General features: G+C 43.6%; 1 protein-coding gene across 3 annotated transcripts in view; it reads left to right on the top strand.

The window, feature by feature from the left end:
- The window catches only part of TTYH3 (tweety family member 3), a 256,084-nt gene that overhangs the window by 199,348 nt on the left and 30,735 nt on the right, over positions 1 to 26,001 (top strand). For all 3 annotated transcript variants that reach the window (XM_086940630.1, XM_086940631.1, XM_086940629.1), the window contains exons 6-11: positions 692 to 764; positions 3,254 to 3,329; positions 18,000 to 18,055; positions 21,384 to 21,476; positions 22,421 to 22,513; positions 23,366 to 23,502. In XM_086940630.1, coding sequence (XP_086796756.1) covers positions 692 to 764; positions 3,254 to 3,329; positions 18,000 to 18,055; positions 21,384 to 21,476; positions 22,421 to 22,513; positions 23,366 to 23,502 — 528 coding nt within the window. The remainder of the gene's footprint in view (positions 1 to 691; positions 765 to 3,253; positions 3,330 to 17,999; positions 18,056 to 21,383; positions 21,477 to 22,420; positions 22,514 to 23,365; positions 23,503 to 26,001) is intronic.

The raw sequence follows: 26,001 nt of genomic DNA, 5'->3' as shown, positions 1-26,001 counted from the left end.
CACCTTGAAGGTACAAAGTGCACGGTGTCATATCATTCACAAATAAATTGCACGCTTGGTACGGAATGGTACCTCAATTAGGTAGCAGCCATCACAGATATTTATTCACTAGGCTGAACACAATGCACTTCATGGCTGCCTTCTCTGAGCCAGTCGTGTGTTCTAGCAATTCAGAACTTTATCCTTGTGACCATTGTTCACCACAGACCACTCTGCACTTTATTTTTTTGCAAATATTTTTCCTCTATAAGAAAGAGTTTCATTACCAATAATGAAGGCTGCAAATACTTGGTATTTCAGACAAGCCCTGTTCTAGGTACAGTTGCTATTCACATTTGTGTGTCACTGGTTAGCTACATCTGGCGGTCCAGTACACAAAGGATGGGTCTGGTAATGTTTGTTAATTTGCACGTTGCACACTTTCAATATTCTCTCGCTTTTTATCCGAGTTACTACCTGTGACTGGGAGGAATTGTGTTTTTCTGTATATTAACTCATTTCCTGATTTTATCATAATTGTCTCTTTTAATGTGATACATGAATGAATCAACTCTGTGTTTATGACCATTAATAGCTGAATAAAGTATTTGATGATACCGAGTGACCATGGATTGCCACATCTGTTTGAGCCTTACTAATAGGCGCACGCGCTTTCCTTCTAACCATGTACCTCCCTTTCTTACATTCACAGGGTCTGCTTCCTGGGTGTGTTGGCGCTGATTATCAGCTGGGCATCTATGGGGCTTGAGCTAGCCGTCGCTGTGGTAAGTGACCTACACTGTGAATGGATACCTGCTCTCTTTAATGCCTACTGTAGATTGCAAGTCCTACAGCAGCGGCTCCTCCGCCATGGCGGAGGAGCGTTGCCCAACCTGCCAGCAGCCACAATTTCTTTTAAATAAAATGATAATAAACCCTTGTTTATTATAATTTTCTTTTTTCTCTCGGAGCCGAAGCTTGGGGGTGGGGGACCCAGAGTGATGACAGGCTGGCGGAGGAGTGGTTGCATTGCTTTTCAGTGTGCATGATGGTCTGGCCGGCCGTCTCAGGCCGGCCAAACTGTCATGCGCACTGAAGCTCTCTCCAACCTGAGCTGTGTTTCATGTTTAGAGAGAGCAGGCACAGGCTACCAGTCTAACTGGGAGCACAAATCCTCAGCGCTCAGGCCAATCCGATGCTGCTTTCAGCAGCATGAAAGCATTATCAGGATTGGCTGCACTGCACTGTGGTAGCCTGTGCCTGCAGAAGAGAGGGGCTTGATGCAGGCAAGTGGTTTTCTTTTTTGTCTCGTCTGTCCGTGCCCCCCTTCCCTCCATTGTATCAACACACCGGCTGCTACTGAAGTCCTATCTAGAAAATGACTAAATAATTGTATCCTCGTCACCTGATAAGTGTGTCTAAAAAGATGTTTCTGCCTGTACCCACGTAAACAGCGCATACTTCGGAGACCGAATTTTCAAGACAATATGGTTCACTTGCATCCTTTGGGACCTTCTCGTAGAAACACAATGTTAATACATTGATCGCACTAACAGTGTTGTAGCATGACTATCCGGGATTAGTTTGTTCTTCCATAGGAATGTTTAATGTGTAACACACTGGTATCTGGAGGTTTAGTATTAGGTGGCATTGTACTCCCTAGTTTTGGAAGCTACGAGTAAAATGGGTTATTAAACAAAGTACTTCTTGTTCCCAATTGAAGTATTTTTAAGCATGTAAAAACTATATCCATATGTATTTTTCATGTGATCCATTTCTGGAAATTCATGTGAAAGGAATGATGCACTTTTTCAATCTAAACTCCACTCTTCAAATCACATAGCAAGAGTAGCCCCCTCTTGTGCCAGGCCCCTGCCGATGTCACTGACTTGGACATATTACTGAGGTACTAGGTGGAAGTTCAGGGTAGATGAATAATTATACATTATTCCCTATAGATTTTGCTGGGAATATTTGCCTGACCAAAGGGGGTATAACTGGCCAGTGCACCACTTATATTCTGGGCTGGTAGCATATATTTCTTATACTATTGATCTGTAAAGGTAATGACTTTGTTCACCAAATGTTTACATGATGCATTATGGCAACATAATACCATAAGAAAAATATTGTTTAACAGAAATATGGTCCCCTAAATATTGTTTAAAAATTGATCGACCCACTGAAGTTAATAATCGGAAATCTACACCCAGTAGACTGATGCTCTGTAGAAGATATTTAGGACACAGTTATTTCTTGTAGACGTTATTTTTGCGAATGATAATTCTGACAAACAACCTGAAATCCACAAACATATGTGCCTTTGTTAATACCTTTGTTGCGGGTTGATGTTTGTTGTATGCATTTTGTATGAATAGCGTAAAAACTGACCATGCCACATCTGTTCATTTAACCTGCTTTGTATTATCTATGATAACACATATTATCCCATTGTTTAAAACCTGTTTTAATTTGCAAATGGTAATAAAGGACAAAATTGCCTGTCGTGAAGGAGAACATCTGCATGGGGTATAACCTAAGGCAGGTGTATTTACAACAAATTCTGCTTTTAAAACAAAGTAACCACCAGGTTACCTTACTCAATTTTCTGTAGCAGTTCTATTGACTGTGTTCCCATGAGTTGTATTGCCTGGCATTGACATATGTGCTGACTGTATTGGAAGACGAGGTAATCACTTGTCTTTATTGTAATCAGTATTGATTGGGTCTATGATGCAGAAAATAACTAAGGGTCACAGGCTATAATGCACAATACAGCTGACAAGATAGTCTGTCACTCATTTTTGATGGATGGACTATTTCATCTGCCAAACTCCAAATAAAGGCCCAAGTGTTGATTGTGTGTTTATTCAAAATCCTGCCGCTGTTCCTTCTACACGTGTTGTTCTTATTGTTTGCGCTTGTGTTGTCTTTCTGGTTTAGAGGAAGAAACATTTTTTCAGTTCCTGTCCTAGATTTTTCAGTATGACGGAAAACATGAGGGGCAGTAGCTAGAAAGACCACAAAGGTCATGGAACCCAAGTAGCCAGTAACTCTTTTCTCCTCAGACTTCCTGTTTGCTAGCTTCGTTGTCCCGCCTGGTTTGAATTGCGTTTCACTACAGATTTGCAATGAACTTAACGGATGTCTATTTTATAAGGGATAACATGTTTTGTATTGCAAAGGCAGGAATTTGGGAATTGAGAACGGCGTTCGTTTTGGCTGATGTAAAAATGCTTTGTGAAGAAGCTGTCTTGTGTCTCCCCTCTTCTAGGGTTCCAGTGATTTCTGCGTGAAGCCAGATGTTTACGTGTCTAAGATGGTGGAGGAAAGAGGTGTAGTTACCACTGGTAAGGACTTGCGCATTGTGGCACTTCATCGTGCAAGATGATAGTTGATGAATCTTAGGTTGAGTGCTACAGAATCAATTGATTAATATTGAAGATCTTTAGAAATGTGAATTTTATAATAAGCAAGAAGTGGTGAATCTTTCAAAACTCATATGTCTCTTTATTCAATGTTAGTCATAGTACAGGAAGCTACATGCCAGATAATGATGAGAGAAAATGTGAACTTACAAAGAGAACTATACACCTGTGATCCATGTGTTCATGTTAGTTGTAATGCCAGAAGGCACTGTATCACAACCACATCAAAAGAAGCATTAAACATATGATAGACCAGGGACATCTGCAGACACTACTAGCCTGCATATCAAAATTAAAAAGTGTTTACTATGTAGTGATTGCATTTCTTCCATTTCAAAGCATTAAGTGAATTTAGTGGAAACTTGAGCATTACTCATGCCCAAAACCATAAGTTCAATACCTTTTACTGTACAAGTCGCCTCTGGTTAATGCAAGACAGCCATCCATTCGTACAGCTTTTCTTGATCATCCACCACTGGTTTACGGAGGCCTAGCCTCTCCGAGGTTTGTGAGCTTTTGAAGCTTTGTTGGCCAGTCAGCCAGATACTCGGTCAGCTTTTCATCTCTCCTTTCTTACTTCATTTAACTCTCTTCAATAGCTGTCCCTTACAGTACATCTTTGGTCCAGGCGCTAATCTTTGGTGGTCTTAGGCTAAGCCAGTATATAGTCATCTCAGTTGCTTCTTACCCCTGTTTTTGTTAGGGAGAATTCCAGTAGATATTGCTACAGGTACTGTTTTGTGACAGCTTAGTGACTCGCCAGTGCTCAGTTGCAGCTTGCTCACCATGCCTGTCCAGTAGGTTTGTACACAGGGCCGGTGTTACATCATGCAAAGGAGTCTGCTTGCTCTTTTCCCATCACCATAGGCAACTAGAAGAGCGTGTTAGGTAAATTCTACCTAATTTAAACAGTGCCAGGTAAGTCCTGTGGAGACGGTTAAATTGAACCAATTTGAACTGTGCGTTTCTGGGTCATCTTTCATCCCATTGGCTTGCTTTATCCTATTCCCTTTCAGTAAGCCACCCTTTACAGCCTGCAAACTACTTGTCTTGGACCGCTGCAACATTCCAACCCTTAATTTGTCTGAGGGCTCGTTATTAGTTAGCCACTAATCCTTTACCTTGTACTAGTGATAACATCATGACTATTGCCTGCTCGTCCCTGGGTTGTTAGTAAATTTTTGCCAGATTGCCCTAAATTGTGCTGTACAATCGTATTGCGGAAGATGGCCGGCTCAAATCCTCAACATTCCGTTCCTCTCACCCCCACCTTCCCCAATCCTGGACAGGTCCTGCAGACACAGCGCATTGTCATGAGTCCTTTGGAGTAGACGTTTCTCCTAGTTATTTTCCTTGTCCATCAATTGGACTGTGTGAAGTGGTTGAAAGGACATTTAGTGTAACTCCATATCAGTATTTTCCATTCCTCCTTTTCCCCATGGCAACTTCAAAGTGTCTAACTTGACCCTGCTTCATTTCACCCCAGGGTGATCCACAGTTAGTTCTGTTCTTTAAACATTCTCAGTGGAATACAGGACAGGAGGCATGTTAAGAAAGTAAGGCAAAAAGACTATTTTTGTAGCGATACCCCGCCCTCTTTACAGCTGCAATATGTTCCAGATTAGAATAGAGTTTCTTAATTCTGCCGTAACCCTACCCATATTCAGCTAGTGTTGGGGAGTTCAGCCAGTAATCCCAGAGAATGCTGCACCTCACAAGTGTGTTGTCCACATGCAGAGACATTACATGATTTGCAGTTCCTTTTAAATACCTCAATCCTGTTAGACAGCCTGCAGGTAACTGGCCAGATGTTCCATTTCCAAGACGAATAAAAAAAGGCAATGGGGAAAAGCCATGTCTAGTCCCCCTTTCAAGTGCTAGACTCTCCGAGGTCTATTTGCCCGTCGGAACCCTAGCAGTGCGCATTGTATGCAATACCTTGACTCTGTTTAAATACGTCCGCTCTCTGCTCATGTATTTCAGGCCCTTCCTTATGTACGTTTGTGTGACTGTATCAAACCCCTTTTCAATATCCAGTAATGCGACGACATATTGGTTTTCGTGCCTTAACAATCCTAGGGCTCTGGACTACATGGGTAAGAAGTCTGAGGTTGCACCTTGTACCTCTCTGAAGTATAAACCCACATTGATCGCAGTGTTTGCTCCCCTCTCTCTGCACAGTGATTGACACTGTGGCGTGTGTGGGCCAGCTCTTCCAGGGCTGATACAAAAACAATGATCACGGACCAATCTCTCAAGGATAATTGCTTTTTTTCAACACTAATCACTCAACAATTTTGAGCATCCAAATGGTCCGCTCACGTTTGCATGAAACCTATTTCATTGAAGGATACAAGATGTGCAACAACCAATGACTTAAAAAAGGCATGAATTTATTTTTATAAAACAATACATTGAAAAAGCAAAAGGGTCCGAAAGAGGGCAAAGGGTTGCTCCAAACGGATCGTGCAAGAAAGGTGCTCAAGTGTAGAGAATTGAAAAGAAATTCAGAGGGGAAAGGAATTCTCAAAGGAAATCAAGGGGCATATATTTACAAAACTATGTATGGGACAGACAGCAAATAAACAGTCTTCGTAACCTGGCCAAACACAATGTAATATATATATATATATATATATATATATATATATATATATATATATATATATATATATATATACTTTGTTCACATAATTCACAAAAGATCAATAGATTTCTCTCATGTAATTGGGAGGGGGACAGCAGGGGATTGAAGGTGCAGGTCTGATGGGGGATAGCGTCGATGTTTCGACCCGACTTGACAGCAAAAGAGGGAAACTTCAACCTCAGCCACGCGGATCTTCCTCAGGACGGCATACTGGATGAGGGGCAACCGTCAGAGGATTCGACCCCTGGTTCAAACAGGACACATAGACTATGTTACACTACCAACCAATTAATGGCTTGCCGCTATCCATTACTTCCTGACTGTACTCTATTACACCCCGAGGATCAGGTGAATAACTGTTTATGCTGTGGCTTCTTTTTGAACTTAGCCCCGAGGCTTAAACATACTCCTGCAATCATCAAACAAAAACATCTCCTCCGTAACCGAGTCTCCCAAGATAATAAGGAATTCTCTTTCCTCAGCATTAATTGCCGCTCTCTTCCCAAGCATAAAGCAGATATCTTTGACCTCTTGGTCAGTGAACAATCCGATGCCATGTTTCTTACTGAAACATGGCTGCATGAGAGCTCTGGCCCTAACATTACGACCGCCATGCCACACAAATATGCTATAGTCAGGAAAGACAGGGGTGCTAAGCTAGGTGGGGGGATTGCTATTATCTTTAGAAAAGATGATCAGTGTAAATTCGAAGACTTACCTCTTAGGAATTGTGCCGTATTCTAGTTGGCCTTGACCCCTAAGTTTACCTTCTCTGGGTTACTGGTGTACCGTCCTTCTGGGCCTCATCATTCTCTGATTTGGTAACCCCTTTTCTCATGAATGCGGCAAACTTTTCCATTCTGGGTGATCTTAATTCAGTGCTACTTTTATCTTTTTGATTTTGCAGCATTGAACCTTGTATTACACAACTCTGGCCCCACACGTGTGGCTGGCCACTTACTTGACCCTATCTTTTCCAGTTTATCTAACATTCATTGCTCTCTGGCTCTTCCGTTATGCTGGTCAGATCATTTTGTTACGGGCTTTCGCTTGAAAGCGTCAGCATGTTCCTCCTCTGCTAATCCCATTCTTAGGAAACTAACAAGAAACTGGAAAAAACTAGATATGGCAATCTTAAACAAGATCTTGTCCTCCAACACTCCCATCGCCAAACAAAGTACAGTACAAAAGTGGCTTCTTAATGTGATTGACACCTGACTCCCTCCTTCTTTAAATATGATCAACAATCCTCGTCCTCCAGCGCCTTGGTTCACGGAAAAACTAAAAATAGAGCAGACCAAATGTAAGACACTAGAAAGATGTTGGAGGAGGAATTATGCATCGGACTCCAAAATCGCTTATAAGAGGGCCAAAAAAGAATACCATAATCTTTGCAAGTCTGCCTGTGCAGAGAACATATCAGCAACCATTCTTGGCGCCCTGAACTGCTCAAAAACACTATTTAACATGGTCAAGGAGCTTTCTGGCTCCGAAACTCAATCCAGGCCCCCCTCGCTTAATGATCGGCAATGTGAAGATTTGGCCAACTACTTCTCCATAAAGTAGATAAGATATATAGAGAGATTGCAGCCAAATAATTTCCCTCCAATGCCAACTGAAAATTCCCCTCAACCAGCATCCACACTGCTTTTTACTGACAATACTAACCCTGTTCAAGATAGGGCGCCCCCTGCATCCACCAACAAACTGGAAACATGGCCTCTATTATACATGGATTCTTTTAAACATATTTTAGATAGTGTTAAATCAGGTTCCCAGAGGGATCCTCTTCCTTTTTCCGTGCTTAAGCAGCTTGAGCCGTCATCATTGCTGGTAATTATGAACCTTCTGAATCCCTCCTTACAGGAAGCCATAGTTCTATCAGAGTGGAAGCATGCTATGGTGCTCCCCCTTTTGAAGAAGACTAATTCAGACCCTGATGTGCCCTCAAAGTACCGGCCTATTTCTCTGTTACCGGTTTCTCAAAGATTTTAGAAAAACTGTTTTATTCACAGTTGTCTGACTTTGTAGAATCACAAAAATGTCGTCACCCATCCCAGTTGGGCTTTCGACTCGATTTTTCAGATTTCTTCTCGGAGTCATGGAAAGACTGCGTTGCCACCTAGATTCTGGAAATACAGTGGCTCTTATTCTGCTTGATTTAAGCGCAGCGTTTAACACGGTGTCTCACACCATGTTAGTTAAGACCTCAAGTTCACTAGGCATTTTTGGTTCAGCTCCCAACTGGCTTACTACATTTCTTGTCAATCGGACCTTCCACGTTTTTTCCCCATTAGCTAGCTCAGATATCCATCCTTCATCCTATGGGGTTCCTCAAGGCTCCATTCTCAACCCCTTACTATTCAACCTTTACGTTAGACCGTTGGCCGATGTTGTTGAAGAAACTGGGTTGTCTTTGTTCTCCTATGCAGACGACACCCAGATTATCTTCTCTTTCAGTGGAGAGGGCAGCTGAGACCACCTCCCTCCAGCTGGGCTTGGGTAAAATTGGCTTGTGGATGCAGACAAAATACCTCAAGCTCAACGGAGAGAAGACCGAGGTCCTGGTCTTGGGGGGAAAAATAAAGATCTCTGGGGCCCCCGACACTGGCCGAGTGAGATGGGTACTCTTCCTCAGCCCTCCTGCCAAGCTCGCAACTTGGGTGTCATCATTGACGACTCCCTAACTATGTAACCCCAAGCTGTTAAGGTAGCTGCAACATGCTTTACCATCCTGAAATGGCTTAAAAAGATTACTTGGATGCTGCCAGAGCATACCCAGAGACCAGTAGTCCAGGGGCTTGTCTTCTCTAGACTGGACTACAGTAATGTTCTTTATATGGGGACCAACAGGGAGGTGACTTGTAGGCTAGAGATGATTCAGAACTCTGCCGCAAGGCTGCTTTGCCGGGTTCCTAGAGCTGTCTCTGTCTCTGTCTCTGGTCACTTGCATGACCTTCATTTGCTCAGGGTAGAGAACCGAATTATGTTCAAAGCCCTGAGCTACGTGTTTAAAATCAAAACAGATGGGGCGCCCCAGTATATGCAGTCTTTAGTTCAGCCCTATTTGCCTTCGCGCTGTCTTCGTTCGTCCACCCAAGGGAAGGGAAATTTTCTGTGCCTAGAGTCAGACTATCCCGGATGAGCGGCCGATCGTTCTCATATCTTGGCCCCTCCTTATGGAACTCTCCCCCCACACCTATGCGAAAAGAAACGGTGTATGTTCAATTTCGCAGATCCTCAAAAACGTGGCTTTTTAATCATAATCGGTAAGCGAGAATCTGTTCCTTGTCCTGGTTGGCTCCGGGAAATCCTTTTAGGGTAGCTGTTGCGCCTTATAAATAAAATTAATAATAATAATTGTAAGGCTCACCAGAGATGCATCTCCGCAGTTTGAAAGTGAAGGTCTGTGTGTTCTAAGTGATTGCTCTGCTGGCTGATGCCAACACCCGTATAATTGTGATACTTGAGGGACGTCTGAAATGGGTGAGACCTTGTTTATTTAGATGTTTAAAACCAGAGGGATGTGATGCCTCTGCCACCTCTAAAGTCTAAAGCCTGAGATTTTGGGTTTGGCTCCATCACCAACCACCAAAGAAGGATCAAGTTTGGTGACCTTTCATTATCAGTTCGGGATTTAGCATCTGTTTTAAGGCCATTTCTAGACCTTTAAATTCTACAAGTGGGGGTGTCTGTTAATTATTCTCGGTAAACTATATAACTGCTTTGATCTTTGTCATACATGCTCAGACTGAAAACATGGATTGTTACACATAAGCCAATGGAAAAAGTGACACTCCTGAAGATGCCAATGACATCTGTCTTCAAGGTCACATACAACTTTCACAAACAGGGCTTAGTTGTCTTATGCTTGTTTTTATTTTCTTGACTCCACGCAACCTCTAGTGTTGTGTATCCTAAATGTTTAGTTACAGTGCAAATGTTTCTTTTGTCCCACTCGGTACACTGTGTTTTGCCCATTATGTTAACTATGTGAACTGGGTGTCCACACCCTCCTGGTTCCCTTCACACACTCTCCGGGTGATGCTGCCGCATTTTGCGTGAGTTAGGCGGCTTGTGGATTTGTTCCTTGGTAAATACAGAATGTATGGCGCCATTATAATGCACTCTGTTCACATGCCTCGAAACCATCCAAGGCATGAGAAGCGTCCACAGGCGTCTCTGGGAGGGAAGCGATGCTCTGAAGGTGGAACTGAAAGAGGAGGTCTGGCAGACAGCCTTCCTGTTTTTACTGCTGTGGTTAGTGCTCAGCATTCTTTTAGTTCATGCACAACCACATTGCTGAAGCAATCGTAGGAAAGTGCTAGCCGCATGTCTCCAGTGTGGGTGAATTTATTTTAGCAGGTGTCCCACAACAAGATAAAGCAGAACACGCAGGAGACTCAGCTCGCGAGCAGCTTCTACACCGCCCAATAGCAGTGTTGTCATCTGCACTCTTGCCTTCTGCCTCAGAGCAGACTGCAGCCCTGAAAACGTAGTTCTTCACTCTAGAGCAGGGGTCTCCAAACCGGTCCTGGAGGGCCGAATCCATGCCAGATTTTTAAAATTACTACATGTATCTCAATGGGGATATCCAAAAAATCTGGCGTGGATCCGGCCCTCCAGGACTGGTTTGGAGACCCCTGCTCTTGAGTGAAAAGAGTGCTGATGTTTAAGTTGTCCCCTTTGCCTAAACAGAATAACATACTTTCAGAGTACCCGGATGCCAGCCTTTGTCTTTCCTTTCGGAAGTCGTTGCTCTCAGGATCAAATGTGTATTCCGGTTAATTGAGCTGAAGCAAGTGAAGACTTCAACTCTCAGAATACACTGCTGGAATACAAGCCCACAATTAGAAACACCATGTCCATTTGATTTGATGGGTTGTAAATATCTAATTCCCTATCTACCACTCTCCCTCCTTTCCACAGTGTTTTCTTTGATATTCATATTTCTGGTACTCTTCTTCCTGAGCAGTTATGCTTTCCACACCAGTTGCAGCATAGACTAGGGCGACCTATGACGTCAACCTTGGCTGCCTTCAAAAGGAATCTGTTTATTGTGTTGGTCAGGGAAGTCTCCCTCAACTGACTCTCGCGCTCTCTGAGATAAATCCTGGTTTCTCAAGGGACCAGACCCTCACCTTGATCAAGAGCGAGGTGTGTACACCGCCCCCCCATCCCCTTGTATCCCAAAGGAATGACCCAACTTTCTGTGAATGACGGCGTCCTTTTTCAGCAGCCGCTGTGAAGAGACGGGAGGTTGGCATGTTGGCACTGCGGTGAAGTGCCTGAATCAAATAAAAAGTCCCTGGACTATATCTGTGATCAAACAACAAAAAAAGAGAGAGGTCTAAACTGGTCAAGCCCACGGCTACCAGAAACGTGGAGCAAAAAGATAAGCGAGATATTATTGATCACAGTCACTCTAGTTGAGTGGGATCACAGTCACTCTATTTGAGTAGGAAAGCCCTCACACACCGACCTAGTCAGTGTCATGCTTCATCATCGGGCCCCACCGAAGAGACCGAGTGTCTCTTCGGTGTGCTGCGACGCCAGAAAGACTGCGGAGCTGGTTGTGTGGGGAGGATGTGTTGTGAAGATTCTCAAATTAAAAGTGACTAACAGGGTATCAAAAAAAAACTTTAATAAGTGATCCCTAAGACACGTGTAGGTGGTATATGTGTCTGAATTTAATAGCCAAGGTTATTAGGATCTAGTTTAAATTCAGCTAAATACCACAAATTTGTTAAAATCAGTCAACATGTTTCTGCCTTCAATGTGGTATATATTCACCATGGCATTCTTCAGGACTATAACCCCGGCGGTATGGACACTCTAATAGTCCACCCTGACCTGGGGGCGTGAAAGTGAAAAGGAAAAGTGAAAAAAGTGCTTAAAAATGGGAGAGCAATTTGCTCAATCCAAAAAACCCCAACGATGATCGTCGGGGTCCGGTCAAGAGGGTCGCAACAGGTTTAAAAGCGGGCTGTGAACGCTGAGGGCGATGTGCCAATCGCGCTCCAACCCCCCTCCCGAGACCCATGGTGCAAGTAGCGCCCATTTTTAAAGTGCTGATACACCCCTAATTTTGGGGTTTTTTGGATTGAGCAAATTGCTCTCCCATTTTTAAGCACTTTTTTCACTTTTCCTTTTCACTTTCACGCCCCCAGGTCAGGGTGGACTATTAGAGTGTCCATACCGCCGGGGTTATAGTCCTGAAGAATGCCATGGTGAATATATACCACATTGAAGGCAGAAACATGTTGACTGATTTTAACAAATTTGTGGTATTTAGCTGAATTTAAACTAGATCCTAATAACCTTGGCTATTAAATTCAGACACATATACCACCTACACGTGTCTTAGGGATCACTTATTAAAGTTTTTTTTTGATACCCTGTTAGTCACTTTTAATTTGAGAATCTTCACAACACATCCTCCCCACACAACCAGCTCCGCAGTCTTTCTGGCGTCGCAGCACACCGAAGAGACACTCGGTCTCTTCGGTGGGGCCCGATGATGAAGCATGACACTGACTAGGTCGGTGTGTGAGGGCTTTCCTACTCAAATAGAGTGACTGTGATCCCACTCAACTAGAGTGACTGTGATCAATAATATCTCGCTTATCTTTTTGCTCCACGTTTCTGGTAGCCGTGGGCTTGACCAGTTTAGACCTCTCTCTTTTTTTGTTGTTTGACATTTAACCGGGGACTAAGAGAGTGTCTTTGAAATCTCCCTACCTCTCTCTTTGTTGATACATATATCTGTGATCAGTCTGCAGTGCAAAGGAAAGCCAGGAAAATCCCATCGTAGCTTAGTAAAGCATGTTCATACCTGCCATTTTTCTGAAGGACGCCGATAAGAAGTCTCTTCCTGATACCATTGCCTACCATGAGCATGCATTGTCTCCGGTAAAAAGCACTGTACTTTTATTCATCTGTTTAATTTACTTCGCTAGCGAAGGAATAGAGGCACTGTGTTATGTCTAGCACCTCAAGATCTGCCCAGTAGCCACTTATGTCTGTTGTCCAGGGTTTACTTCCGCTCTAATTTCATTTTACACCTCCCTGAAGCGGCTTCTCAAGCATTATAGTCTTTATTTCTTCTTTCAACAGTTGCTTGCTTGACAACTGAGTTACTTTGTAACAGATTACTCCATATGTTAACTAGATACAATCTACAGGGTAAATAATATTACTGGTTAATCTGGATATGCCTTCTCCTGATATTATTTAATATCCATAAATATGTGGAAGTTGGTTTACTATTAAGCTAAAATTCATATTAATTTAAAGTAGAGCATGCGTGTGTTTTATCAAGGTGCATGCTAGAATGCAGTGTTTGACTTGAGCTTCCACGCATGTAACAACGACAAAGCTCTGTAAAATGTCTAGCACTGACAAAATACGGAAATTACATTTTTCGAGCTCAAAATCAAGCTTACCTTAGGGCTGGTGCTAGGATTTTTGTCACCCTAGGTCCCTCACTAGGCTTTTCCTTATGAGGCAGTTGTGAACAATTACTGCAATTACTGCTTATAGAGGCCAGACTGGCGCCCCCTGCCCATGGTGCCCTAGTCGGCTACTTAGTATTGTCTGATACAGCATAACCACTGATAACATTTAAAACTGAAAAGCGATCATTTGAAATGGATTAAGAGGCTGTTGAAATTCGTGCATTTTTCAGATCCGCAGCGGCTTTCGGCTAAGGAGGGCACAGGGTGCAGAAGGGTGACCACCCTGTCCACAGCGGCTGCAGGGCCTTTGTTACATCCTTAGCAGCACATGCGACAAGTCTGGGCACTGGTACTCTGGCAATGCGCCTGTCATTCTGATGATTAAGAATAATAATACTTTAATAAATGAATTGTTCTAAAAGGTGCCAGGTGCTAGAATAAGACTAGCTGGCACCTTTGGGCGGTACCAGCTTGGGGCTCCGATTGGCTCCTACAAACATCAATTGTGGCCCTGTGGCTGTAGACAGAGTGATCCCTCAATGGCATTCTGTAGCACAGCGATCATCCTTACGTCAGCCCTGATGACGATGACAGGTGCGTTTCAGTTATGCTTGGATCTTTACAGGATGGATTGTAATCCGCCTGGGGTTGAAGTCTGTCCAGGAGGGAACTCCTTTGCTGCAAATGCAGCTGAGCGGTTCTTCATCTCGCCCCTGGTAATTGCTGTTTAATGGCGCGGCTGAGCTGTAGACATCGGTCGCCCCAGAAATCAATTCTACTGGGAGATGGAGCAGCTGCTGGAAGCAGCCCCAAAGTAGTCTAATGAATTATAGATCCCATCTGTCGGCTACCATCCTCAGTCTTCAGGTACTGACGAGAGTTGTAGCGTTCAGCCAACCTGTGTGCGCACCCTCCTGAAAGACCATGCAAATTTATAAGGAATACTCTACCCTTAGCCTATCACCTCAACTTGTGTTCAGCGCTAGCAGTTTGTTTCATCCTGAAACCTCCTGTGGATTCTTCTTTTTTTTTATTTTTACTGTCTGTGCAGCTCGATCAGCGAGCTTTTCGTTACTCACGTATTTATTTTGTTGCCATCATCAAACGTCTTGATCCAGTAAACATGATATTAAATTGATTCCCACCAGTCCACTACTCTATGACTCCACATCAAAGATTGACACAAACTTCATCACATGTAAATCTTGGAAATACTGTAAAAGGGGACCGGGCACTTCGGGGAGTGGGTGCAGGGGAGAATGTGCTTGGAGGGGGTGTCATGGATTGTGGCCGGGCATAGAGATATTCTTTTTAGAGAATGTGAACACATTGAGAAGAGGTACAATTGATACTCTGTTTTCTAAGTATCATGTGCATATATTGTAGTTGATTTAAATTAAACCCAGCTGCTGCTTCCTCAAATGTCTATCGTACTGTCTATTGGTAATCTTTCCCAATTACCGATTTTGCACCAAATCCAGTTGGTCAATTTTGAGAATTCTGCCCTGTCTTCTTTCTGCTTTTCAATTATAATCCAAATGTTGCTGTCCTCTTCTTCTTTTAAACAATATTTTTATTTATTTCAAGCACTAAGGATTCAATTTCAAGTGCCCTTTTCTTACTCTGCTTATTTTTTTTTTAACTTGGGAGGAATATTCTTTGTGACCGTATATTAGTAGTATCCAGTATACCTCTAGTCCAGATCCACACAGTATTAACTTGTTGAGGTGAACCTGTGTTCAGAGCCTTGCAGACCCTTGTCCCAATTAAAATACCCACAACCTCCTCTCTGTGCCACTAAATTGTGTATGCACACCTTTGTGCATTGTCTTGCATTTTGTACATTTATAGGGTTATTTCTGGTGCACAAACCTAGCTATTGAGCAGCTGATTGCTGGACAGGGATGTGGGCTCTGATGTACTGTTCATGGTTGTTTACTATGGAGCTGAATACTGAGGTTGTTGTCATTTCCTGTCTTGTATGTGGGTGGTGCTTCCTGAGGAGAAGTTTTTTTTAGGAGCTTAGTTATTCATGTACTTTTTTCAAATCCTAGGTTTTTTGATGGACATGGTCTCATTTTTATTTCACTTTCACTCTATTTTGAAGTGTTGCAGATAAGATGCCTGCTCAAGGTATTGGCCTTGGCACTCTTCTTTCTGCGTGCAGACCTACAGTGATGTGTTATGCTTGTGAAGTAATGAGCACAAAGCTTCAAAGTGTGAAGGAAATGATTCAGAACAGTCCTGAGATGGGATAATCTTTAATTTGGAGAGTGCTGGTTTTGTCAGAGGAGCGAAGAGGATGCATTTGGATACCGCACTCATCTGCAGTGTACACGCAAGGCTGTGAAACCGGTGTTGAACATAGCACCGGTTGTATGCCAGAGGCACGCATGGCTTAACCGCGCGTGTCTCTAATACGCTGCCTAAACCACAAATACGTCTGAACAACGCATTCCTTCTCCATGCATGTCTTTACCACGCAATTTCTTGGTGAAGGCATGACTGCTATAGGTGTGTGTGTTAATGATCACATCCTATGCCACCTGCCCTTAGCCCTAACAACTACCTGAGCCGTAAAAAGTACCCTGACCCCATCTCGTGCCCTTAAAACTACCCAACCCACCCTGTGCCCTTAAAACTACCTGAACCTGAGTCCTATAAACTACCCAGACCCACCTGAGCCCCAAGACCTACACTGACCCCAGCCCTAAAAAACTACCCCTACCCCGACTTGAGCCCTAAAACCTGCCCTGACCCCCTGCCCTAAAAACTACCCCAGCCCCCGAGCCCATAAAAGTACCCCGCCCTTAAACTAACCCGACCCCCTGAGTCCTAAAAACTACCCTGAGCGCCCCCAGCCCTCAAAAGTACCCCGACCCCCGAACCCTATAGTACCCGACCCCTCCATGACCCCTAAAAACTAGCCAGCCCCCCCAGCTCTAAAACCTACTCTGACCCCCCTCCCAGCCCTAAAAACTACTCTAACTGCCTCCCTGAACCCTAAAACCCACACCAACCCCTAAAAACTACCCCCGTGCCAGCCCCATATACCTCACCATGTCCTCTCTTGATCCTTCCTGTTCCTGGGCCTGCCCATTCCATCATCTAGACCGCGCATCGCTTTAAACACGCATATAAGTGGTTAAAGCATATGTTTGATTAAGGCAAGCGTGGTTGCGCTTGTGTTGGAACGGCATGCCTGGCTCTGCCCGTGTTGTTCAGGCCATTTCCCGTAGCACTAGCATCCTTTATTTTGCAGAGATTTTGAAATCCCCTTCTTTTATTTTTAAGTATTTGCAAGATGATTCGTAGTGGCTGAAACATGGCCTAACAGTGACGTTTGTGTTTCATACAGAAAAGAAAAGCATTCTCCACCGGTTATTGGATTCTACATCCACTATTCATGGGCAGATTTCATTCACTAGTACACATTTTTTGTTGTTGTTGATATATGCGCCTACCTCTACAGGCTGCTCCGAATCCTTACGTTTATCAGAAATGCCTAGCTATCTGTACCCTGGCAAGTTACCAGAGATGGTCTAAGGGGAAGCGTCGTGCAACAGCCAATGAACTTGTGTATTATTGAAAAGGAGAATGGAAAGTCCATGGGTTCCATTCTGTACGGGTTTGTTGATGGCGGAACCCCATTATGCACGACACAGAAAGTGCTAACTCCCATCCGTTGACACAGAAGTGCAGTGGAGCCTAAGGAAGAAAGGAAATTGTGTAACATGTCCTAGTGTTGTTGGTAATGGGAATGCCAAGGTACCTGGCGAGCACTCTCCGAGGGGTTTGGGATCAGATGTAGGGTCACAAGGCATGTGGGGTATATAATGAAGATTAGTGATTGTTACTGGTGGCATCATATGAGATGTCACCAGTGATGGCTTTAATGATGTGTGAATTCTTGAACAGTGCATAGGGGATCGATCTATAGTTCTGTTGCAGATCCCAAGTGGATTTATGATTTGGATTTTAACCATAACATTACTTACACTGAAATAATCTGAATGCTTTTCATAATGTATTCTAGTATGTCAAGAACCTTGATGTCTCTTTAACAGAGCTTTCCAGTAAATATTTGTGCATATTTAATGTAAGTTAATGACTTTTGGACAAAATGTTGAACACCCACAATTAAAGGAATAAACAGAAGAATCCTATTTGTTATCACTATAAGAAGTTATTTCTCTAACAATGTGACTGGCTTTGGTTGCTGTAACATTGTATAAAATATGCATCAAACAGATTTAGTGTCCTTCCTACTGGTTTCAGACATTTTACTGATCTTACCTATTATTATGCTGTTTTTGGATTAACTCCATTTAAATACAGATCTTCTGTGCATTTTAGCTTCTTCCTGAATCAGGTTCCACATTTTCATGGTAGTTCTAAACCTGTGTGCTATTTGAAAGGATGAAAGTAAGTGAACATTAAGAAAAGTTGACAAATAAACACATCTCTTTATTTTTATTTTTTAAATAGACATCCTACAATATTACCTTTACTGTGGCTCTGGACACGCAAATCCTTTCCAACAGGTACGTGAATGAAATTGAATCACTCTTTTGGTTAGATCCAGACAATTGGAAGGTCAAGTCCAATGCATTCAGTAGTACCTATAGGTCTTGTGTCTGCCCTCGAATTCTGGTTTTGAACAGAATTCACGGACTCTTACTTTGGGTGTGAGAACTTGGTGACTAGTTTATGCAAGTTGTAACTCCTTCCATGCTCATGACGAGCTGAGCTCGACATGAGCCACGGCGCTCCGGTGCTCATGACGAGCTCAGCTAGTCATGAGCCGTGGAACGCTCGCATGCAGGGATAATTCCCCTGCTGTGCTGAGCGTTCCACGGGAACAGGTGTGGTCATGACGAGCTGAGCTCGTCATGAGCATGCGGGCGCCGTGCCTCATGACGAGCTCAGCTCGTCATGAGCAAGCGGGCGCCGTGCGCCACCCAGCACAGCGGGAAAATAACCCCCACAGCGAAGGGGTTAGCAGTGACATAAATAAATAGTGCGAGTGGAGTATTTGACAGAGGAACAAACCTTTAGAGATGGAAATTTGAGCGTACCCTAGGTACAAGCCTACTTTATTGGCTTTTGGAACTTCCGACTATATCTGATCACAAGTTCATAGTACTCATCAATTCAGCAGTGAGATACAGCTTCCTCTGCATATCCCACAAACTCTGTTTCAACAAAGGGAATGTTATCCCGGGACTTCACAGGTAGCGATAGCTGTATGTAGATAAGCATGGTAAGTGCTTTAAACAACTATCATTGAATAAGGTTAGGAGAGTAATCATTTTTTTATAACCATCTATAAATGGAAGTGCAAGTGGTTACGTCAATCAGATTTTTTTTTATTAAATTGAAGTTATTTAAAAAGCATGAATCTCTTCAGTTCATTTTAATTAGACCCACACAAGCCACATCTTGCACTGGGGTTCCGGCCCACAGGCCCCAACACCCTTGATTTAGAAGACAGTGTCTTTATCTTTCTTGTAATACATGTTAAGGAGTCCAAAGTTGGATAGGCTGTTACGGTTATAGAAGACAGAAGAACTACAAAATGATTGAAAAGCCTGAAAACAGGGCGGCTGCAGCATAGAAGATCGATGTAATTATTTATTCTCCAGTATTGGCTCTTTCATAGATTCACATACTTGAATCATTCCCCGTCGTCAAAGTGGGAGTCCCGGAATTATTGAAGCATGTGAATCTATGAAATATACCAATACTGGAGAACTACAGTTACAGGTAAGTAACTTATTTTCTTCTATATCCTAGCTCTCTCTTATGCTCATTCTGTTGCTAACATGCCATCTTGGAGCAAGACCGGAAGCAAGAACTTTAGGTGTTCATGTAGAACTTGAATGAACTGCCCCCTTCAGATGGTCATTCATCATACATGGCCACACAGTTCTTCCCTAAAGTAGTGTACATTCTTACCAGTTCCCCTTTTCACACCCATCCTTATGGGTTAGAACATGCTCCTCTTGTGCTCTGCAACATTGTGTGCTGGGCCTTCGCTGTTTTTGTTTCTGAAGTTCCTTGTTGTTTTTCACTTTCTGTTCTTCTTTTTCTAAGCTTATGATTTAGTGGTCTGGACTTAAGCCATGCCAGTCAAGCCATTTGCAGTATTTGACCTGCTACTGTCTACTTCTCCCTTTTGGGAAATGGGCATTTAGTGCAGACCTTGCACTCAAGAGCTTCCAGAGGTGCCACAGTCCTTTGTTACCATCTGGCCTGGATGCACAGCAAAGGGCAGTCGTAACATAAGCCAACTTTGGATTTCATCATCAGTAAGAGGGGTTAAGAAGTGTGGGCGCACTGGATCTATGTACCAAGCATAAAGCACACTTCTGGTGTGTACTGTCTCAAGATATATACCTCATTGACCCATTCCTTTCCTACAAGATCAACTTTACAGAGTAGATGCTAGTGAAGAATGGATGGTTCAATTGCTTGGCCATATAACCATTTTTCCACGGTTAGCCGGCAGTTTCTTCCATTCATATTCACTGGGAATTGTGCAGCAAGTGTCTGGGAGCTGAGGGCCCTCTGGAAACCAGTCTTTTTTCTGACTCATCGCTGTCTGATTCAGCCCCACTTTCCATCTGGGAGAAAGTCGCCGCCTTTGTACCTTGCCCCGCCTTCTGGGCATGATGTTGTTGACTTGTTGTACCAAGAGGTAAAGCATACCTTGCTCACCAAGAGCTAGTTAAGGCATTTTTGTCTGTTCTGGTGCATGCGCGGTACACAAGGGACTAGAGCCTAGCTCCTCCTGTTGGTGCCCGCTGTGGCAGTTCCAACCCGACAAGCCTGTGCAGGTTACCCTTCCTTCTCATGCTCAGCTGCTCAGTCGCTCTCCTGCTCAGTGCAGGAGTCTCGTGAGAAAAAGTCACCGACTTAGGGAGCAAAGGGCTGCATCATAATACATAGCACAAGAGATGGGCCCTCCACCCTGCTCCTGTGCTCTTGTGCAGTTCCAGTCTTGCCTAAGGAATAGCTCAGACAAATGGTTCTTGGTGGCAACAGAGTGTTTCTCTTCAGTTTTCCATCATGAGAAGTCTTGTTGAGAGCTACCATTTATTCCACAGTAATACTGGACCCATGAACTCGTGACGCCAGCCTTCTCTCTCTCTCAAATGAGTTTCTGGAGGTAAAGGAGATTTCACAGGAATCCTGGCGCTATCCCAGCCACCTGCCCCTCTGGATTGGAATCAGTGGATGATCTAAGCTACTTAAAAAAGAGGCTGGTGTGTGCATTGTTAAATCCCTGCGAGAAAACAAGTGGGTGCTTGAACCCTTTACAGAAAAACATTGGTTTATAGAAGGATCCTCACTTTGGGCAGGAAATTGTAAACCCTCTTAGTATTCTAGAAAATGTTTACCCACTGAAAAACGTGATTGATATTTTCTTTTGGGAGACAGCAGGACTTGTACATGGTTATTCTAGTTTTTCATCACAGGATACATTTGTATTCCAAAACTTACACTTAACTAAAATGTTATGCAAAACATTCACAGGTCTGTAGTCTTCCAGAACATTTTCTTTTTCTTGCTTTAATGTGCCCATATGTGACGTTAATTTGTCCCTCGCTTACGAAGTGTCATAGCGTGCTTATCAACATTGTAGACGTCTATTTCGAACATTTGTTTATGGCATGGTAGCTGCCTCTGCTGATGAGATTCTTGGGGTAGTAGCTCTGGTTTAAAAAGAGTGTGTTGATCAATGGCATCCCATCTCCTTTCACTCTGGGTGTGCTTCTCGTTCCACTTCAGGGTTGTAGCAGTTGTAACTCTTTTACGTAAGCAGTGTACTATGTAGATCGTGACTCTTCTCTTTGGGTTGTTGAATAGAAATTGTCAAGCAGCCACAAGTCCGTGGTCGAAATGCAAGACGACGTTCTGGACCTGATGAGATCTGCTGTGAAAGATTTCCCCAACTCCAAGGTAAGACTGGGCTCGGTCTGTTTATATCAGGGGTCCACTGGGGCTCCTGAGATTTATGCACAGCATTATTTCTCCTGGACTTTGCATTAGACATTCCATGGAATGGCCACCATGGCACACCCACACACTGCATCTGCATCCTTGTCTGTTATTATAAGTGAGTCCAACCCTCTCCACAGTGTGTGTGTTGCAGGTTAGCAAGCTTCTCCTCAAAGAAGTCTTTGAAAAGTGAGGCCAAACGAGTCACATTGCAGCAATTTGTTCTAATATATTGTATAAAAGCAATAGGTTTTGCAGGCAGGTACGTTATCCAGCACTATGATAGCCAGGGGCGGCTTTAGGCATGTGCAAGCTGTGCACCTGCACAGGGCCACCAAACCCCAGGGGCCACCTTGCCAATATATATCCTTAATATAATAATCCTCTGAGGATGGATACATATTTGCGTGGCGGCCCCTGGCAGGGATTTGGCGGCCTCCGGCTCTGTTCCACTTCCAAACCCCCTGACCCCCCCCTTCTCTGGCCGCCGCGCTCCGCCCCGCCTGGACCCCCTCTTCCGGGGCCCCCTACCTACGCTCCCTGCCCAGGGCCACCATGAGCCTAGAGCCGCCCCTGATGACAGCGAATTAGGAAATAGAAACTTCTGACATTTTCTAATACTACAGGATCTGCACAATAAATGCCCATAAACATTTATTTCTGGGCAGCAGTAAATTATATTTGTCCCATAAGAATATTGTATATTGGTTCCCCAGGACAGATTTTAGGCTGAAGGGGCTGAAAAACTCACAGCCGTTCCAGCTTAACCACAGTCCATCTAGCATTTTCCCTGCATCCGCATATCCTCATCTCCTCACCAGCCCTATTACAATTGGGATCTCTCCTCTGTGAGGCAAACTGTTCCCCAGAACTTGTGATTTCTAACCTGTTTGTTTTCTTTTCAGGACTACTTAACGCGGATCCAGGCAGTACTTAATACGACTGAGGTCAACCTGCAGCACCTGACCGCGTTGGTGGATTGTCGCAGTTTACACTTGGTGAGTGTCGCAGATTACTACCGGGTGGATGTTGGGTCAGGCTGTTTTTAGATCTCGTAAAAAGGATTGCAGAAATCCATTCATCTAATTGGCTGAAGCAGGGATGTGTCTGGCGTGAGATTAGAATACTACTCTCCATCTGTCATCATTGGGTTGAAGCTGTGCCTAGGGAGTCTGTGTGCAGTGTACATGTTGTTGATAGCGCCTGTATGAACTTATGCAGTAGTTTCTATTTAAAGTTGCTCACAGCGCCTTTAAGCCTTCTCAGTGGTGAGTGCTTTATATTGTCTTTATTTCATTAGATCTATGTGCAGTATAGACATGCAATGACATTATAGTTCGTTCTTATACAATGATAACACATTCCGTACTTTCCTTCAAAGGCGTGGCTTTGAGACCTAATATTTAAGGATTTTAATCCTTGTTTTGGCTAGGCATTGCAAATGACAACTTTCCTTGTTGCTGACATCTCATTAGAAGATACTTCTTGTACTTTACTGTTAGATGATCCGTACGGCTGTCGCGGATAGAGCGTTGCCACCGGTTGGAAGTGCTAATGCTCTATGTGGTCTTGTGCGGCACTTGGGGGCTGGGATATGTCTTTGAATAGTTGGTATGTGGTGGAGAATCTTTTGCGTGTATAGGGTGCAAGGCAGGTGTGCTAGGACAGTTAGTTGAATGAAGGAAAGACTACTGTCAAGATGAAGTAAGTCTTTTAACTATTTCTACATGAGATGTGTATCAAGGACTTTCTGTACAGATACCTTTCTGGAGTCCCTGTTGTCTGTTGGTGACTCTTTCACCCCATCATTGGCAATAGGTGTTACCAACAGGTTAATTTTGTCTCTCCAGGATTACATCCAAGCTCTGACTGGATTCTGCTACGATGGAGTGGAGGGGTTCATATACCTTGTGCTGTTCTCCTTCGTCACTGCCCTTATGTTCAGCTCCATCGTGTGCAGCGTGCCACACACCTGGCAACAGAAAAGGTAAGGCTGGCAGCAAGGCGTAGATAAGCTGGTGGGCCGGTGGTGGTCTTGAGGCAGATTAGCTGAAGGCAGTTTGTAGGTTCATGGTGATAGTCTTAATTTGAATTACCTGGCCCGGTGTATGTGTGAGCTGTGGCCCTCACAAGGGCTAAGTTAAAAATGAATCCAGATACTTCTGATCAGATAACAGAGAGGATAGAACAACACAAAGCAGGTTTTCCACCTGGCAGTGCAAAAAAAACCCTGTAAATGATGATGTATGTATGTAGCAAAGAGAAACTACATTTAAATAAAAACGAAATAGGAAAGATGTAAACCATAATAAAAAATTGTTCGCAAATGTTGGCTGCGAAATTTCCACACCTTGACACTATTGAGACTTGTATGTTTTAGGTCCCTGAATTAAAAGGCTGTTGTAGTTTTCGGGCTCAGGTATGGACACAAGTAATGAATACTATGGAAGGTATCACACTGCTAATAAGCGGGGAGTAGTATAGTGTACATGTGCCAGAGGATGGGTTGCAGCCTCAGTGCGTTATTCCTTTATTCATTAAGATATCTTGTAAAGCTCCAGTTTTTTACCTTACCGCCCACATTGGCTGGTTGGGAGTCTGAACTTTGGACCTGTTGATCACACTGATGGTAGGGAGGGACGTCAGTAATGTGAGTCCTTAGATCAGTGGTTAGGTTTGATCTTGAGCATTATTGTTTTGGGTCTGGTCCTTCCTTGTAGGAGGGACCTAAGGACATCTCAGGTGTGTCCTGCGGCCTTTCATGGTTCCCACCTTTGAAAAGGGGGTGAGGAGCTACACTCAACCACCTGAGGAGGAATGTGCTGGTCATGAAGGGGCGCAGTAGCAGGTGCTGCATCAAGGCATGTCTCACGTGTTTCGTTAATTTATTCCACAAATTCTGATGGAAAATGCACCATTTTAACCATTTTTTATGGCCTGGCTTGACAGTGCAGCGGTCGCCAGACAATTATGTGAGAATCACCAGGGGAGGGGCTTTGGCTCCGCCCACATGTTGGCAGCCAGGAGTACATGTTTTGATTGGGCAGAGGTTGTGTGCTTCCACAAAAATAAGTACTTGCCCTCCACACAGCTGTGATTATTTTGTTTACCTAGTTGTCAGAGCTTGGCCCTTCAGGCGCACACATGGCATTACAAGGCTATTAAAGTTACTTGGATAACTAGATATTTTTTTACATTTTCTCTGGCAGCAGCACAAATGAGAAGAGGGCAGTCATTATCGTAGGCGGATTTTTAGATCTGCTTTGAAAGTGCATTCATAAGCTAGACCTATTGGTATTGCCAATGCTTGCTGAAATATTCACCTCCCAATACCACCACCCGAATCTCCTTGGGCCTACCCTCGCACACCAAAGTTTGTGGTCTTACCCTCTCCACTTACAAATGCCAGCTGCTGCTGCCAGCAGGCCCCAACACATCTAGAGTGGCTTGTGCATTGGGAGCGGGGCCCAGCAGTGTGATACAGGCTTCTTGTTTATGGACCGGCTCGAACTGGTTTCCTAATAATGGCCCTCTCCTGCTGTGGCGCTGCGGAGCTGAAACTGTAAAGCCTGCCCAATGGCAGCCTTCGTGGTTGGGCACAGCCACTCGAGCAGCCGCTTCCATCACTGCTTTTACTCGAGGCTTTCTCCGCACCAGCTCCTATGGGAGAGTTATGGGTGACGTAGAACATCCGAACGATTCATGGTTGTAAACACGTTTGGTGATCTGTTCACAGGACAGTTTTCTTCTCCAGAGTAATAGGGATATTTCCGGAAATGACCAGGTAGCGTAGCGTGACCAAACCACACACCAGTGATACCTTACAGTAATATTTTCAGTAGCTTGTATCTTTAAGTCATTAAGAACTGACAGAGTTTCCCGTTGTATTCTCCAATTTCTTTTTTTAAGTTGAAGTAAAGGTTTATTGAAAAAATAAAGTGATTATGAAAACAATACTGCATAAAGACAGAGGAGGGTACTTAAGAATACTATTGGTATACAAAAATCTTCAAGGTAATTAAGGTACAATTTGAGACATTATATGAATAATTTCAAAGGTTCTCCAGTATTCTCCAATTTCTATATTGGCAAAAATGGCTGTCTGTGTTTTTAATAACAACTCCGACATTTAGGTTGTTTATTTATTTCAAATATGCCCGGTCCACAACTTTTGTGTGCGTTGATTTTTAAATAATTTGGCGATTTAGCAAGCAGTAGGTTGCGATATTTGTGGGAGGGATATAGAAGTGTTGGTGATACGGGCATTACTGAACTACGTCATAGCTAAAATTTGAAGACGGCTGGAAAATGGCCTAAATTTTTTGAACGTAAAAGGAATAGTTCTCTACTGCCATCTTGTGGAATGGAAGTAAACAACAGCGCCACACGCTTAAATGGGAACCATCAGCATGATTTTGCCGGGAAAAAATAAAAGGTAAAGCTTTCTAAAACAACAATTCGGTAAACAGGAAAAAAATGTAGGTAC

Source organism: Lissotriton vulgaris, chromosome 10 (assembly GCF_964263255.1).
Source record: "Lissotriton vulgaris chromosome 10, aLisVul1.2, whole genome shotgun sequence".
Taxonomy (NCBI): domain Eukaryota; kingdom Metazoa; phylum Chordata; class Amphibia; order Caudata; family Salamandridae; genus Lissotriton; species Lissotriton vulgaris.
The sequence above is the reverse complement of the archived record's forward strand: the minus strand, read 5'-3'. Positions and strand labels throughout refer to the sequence as shown.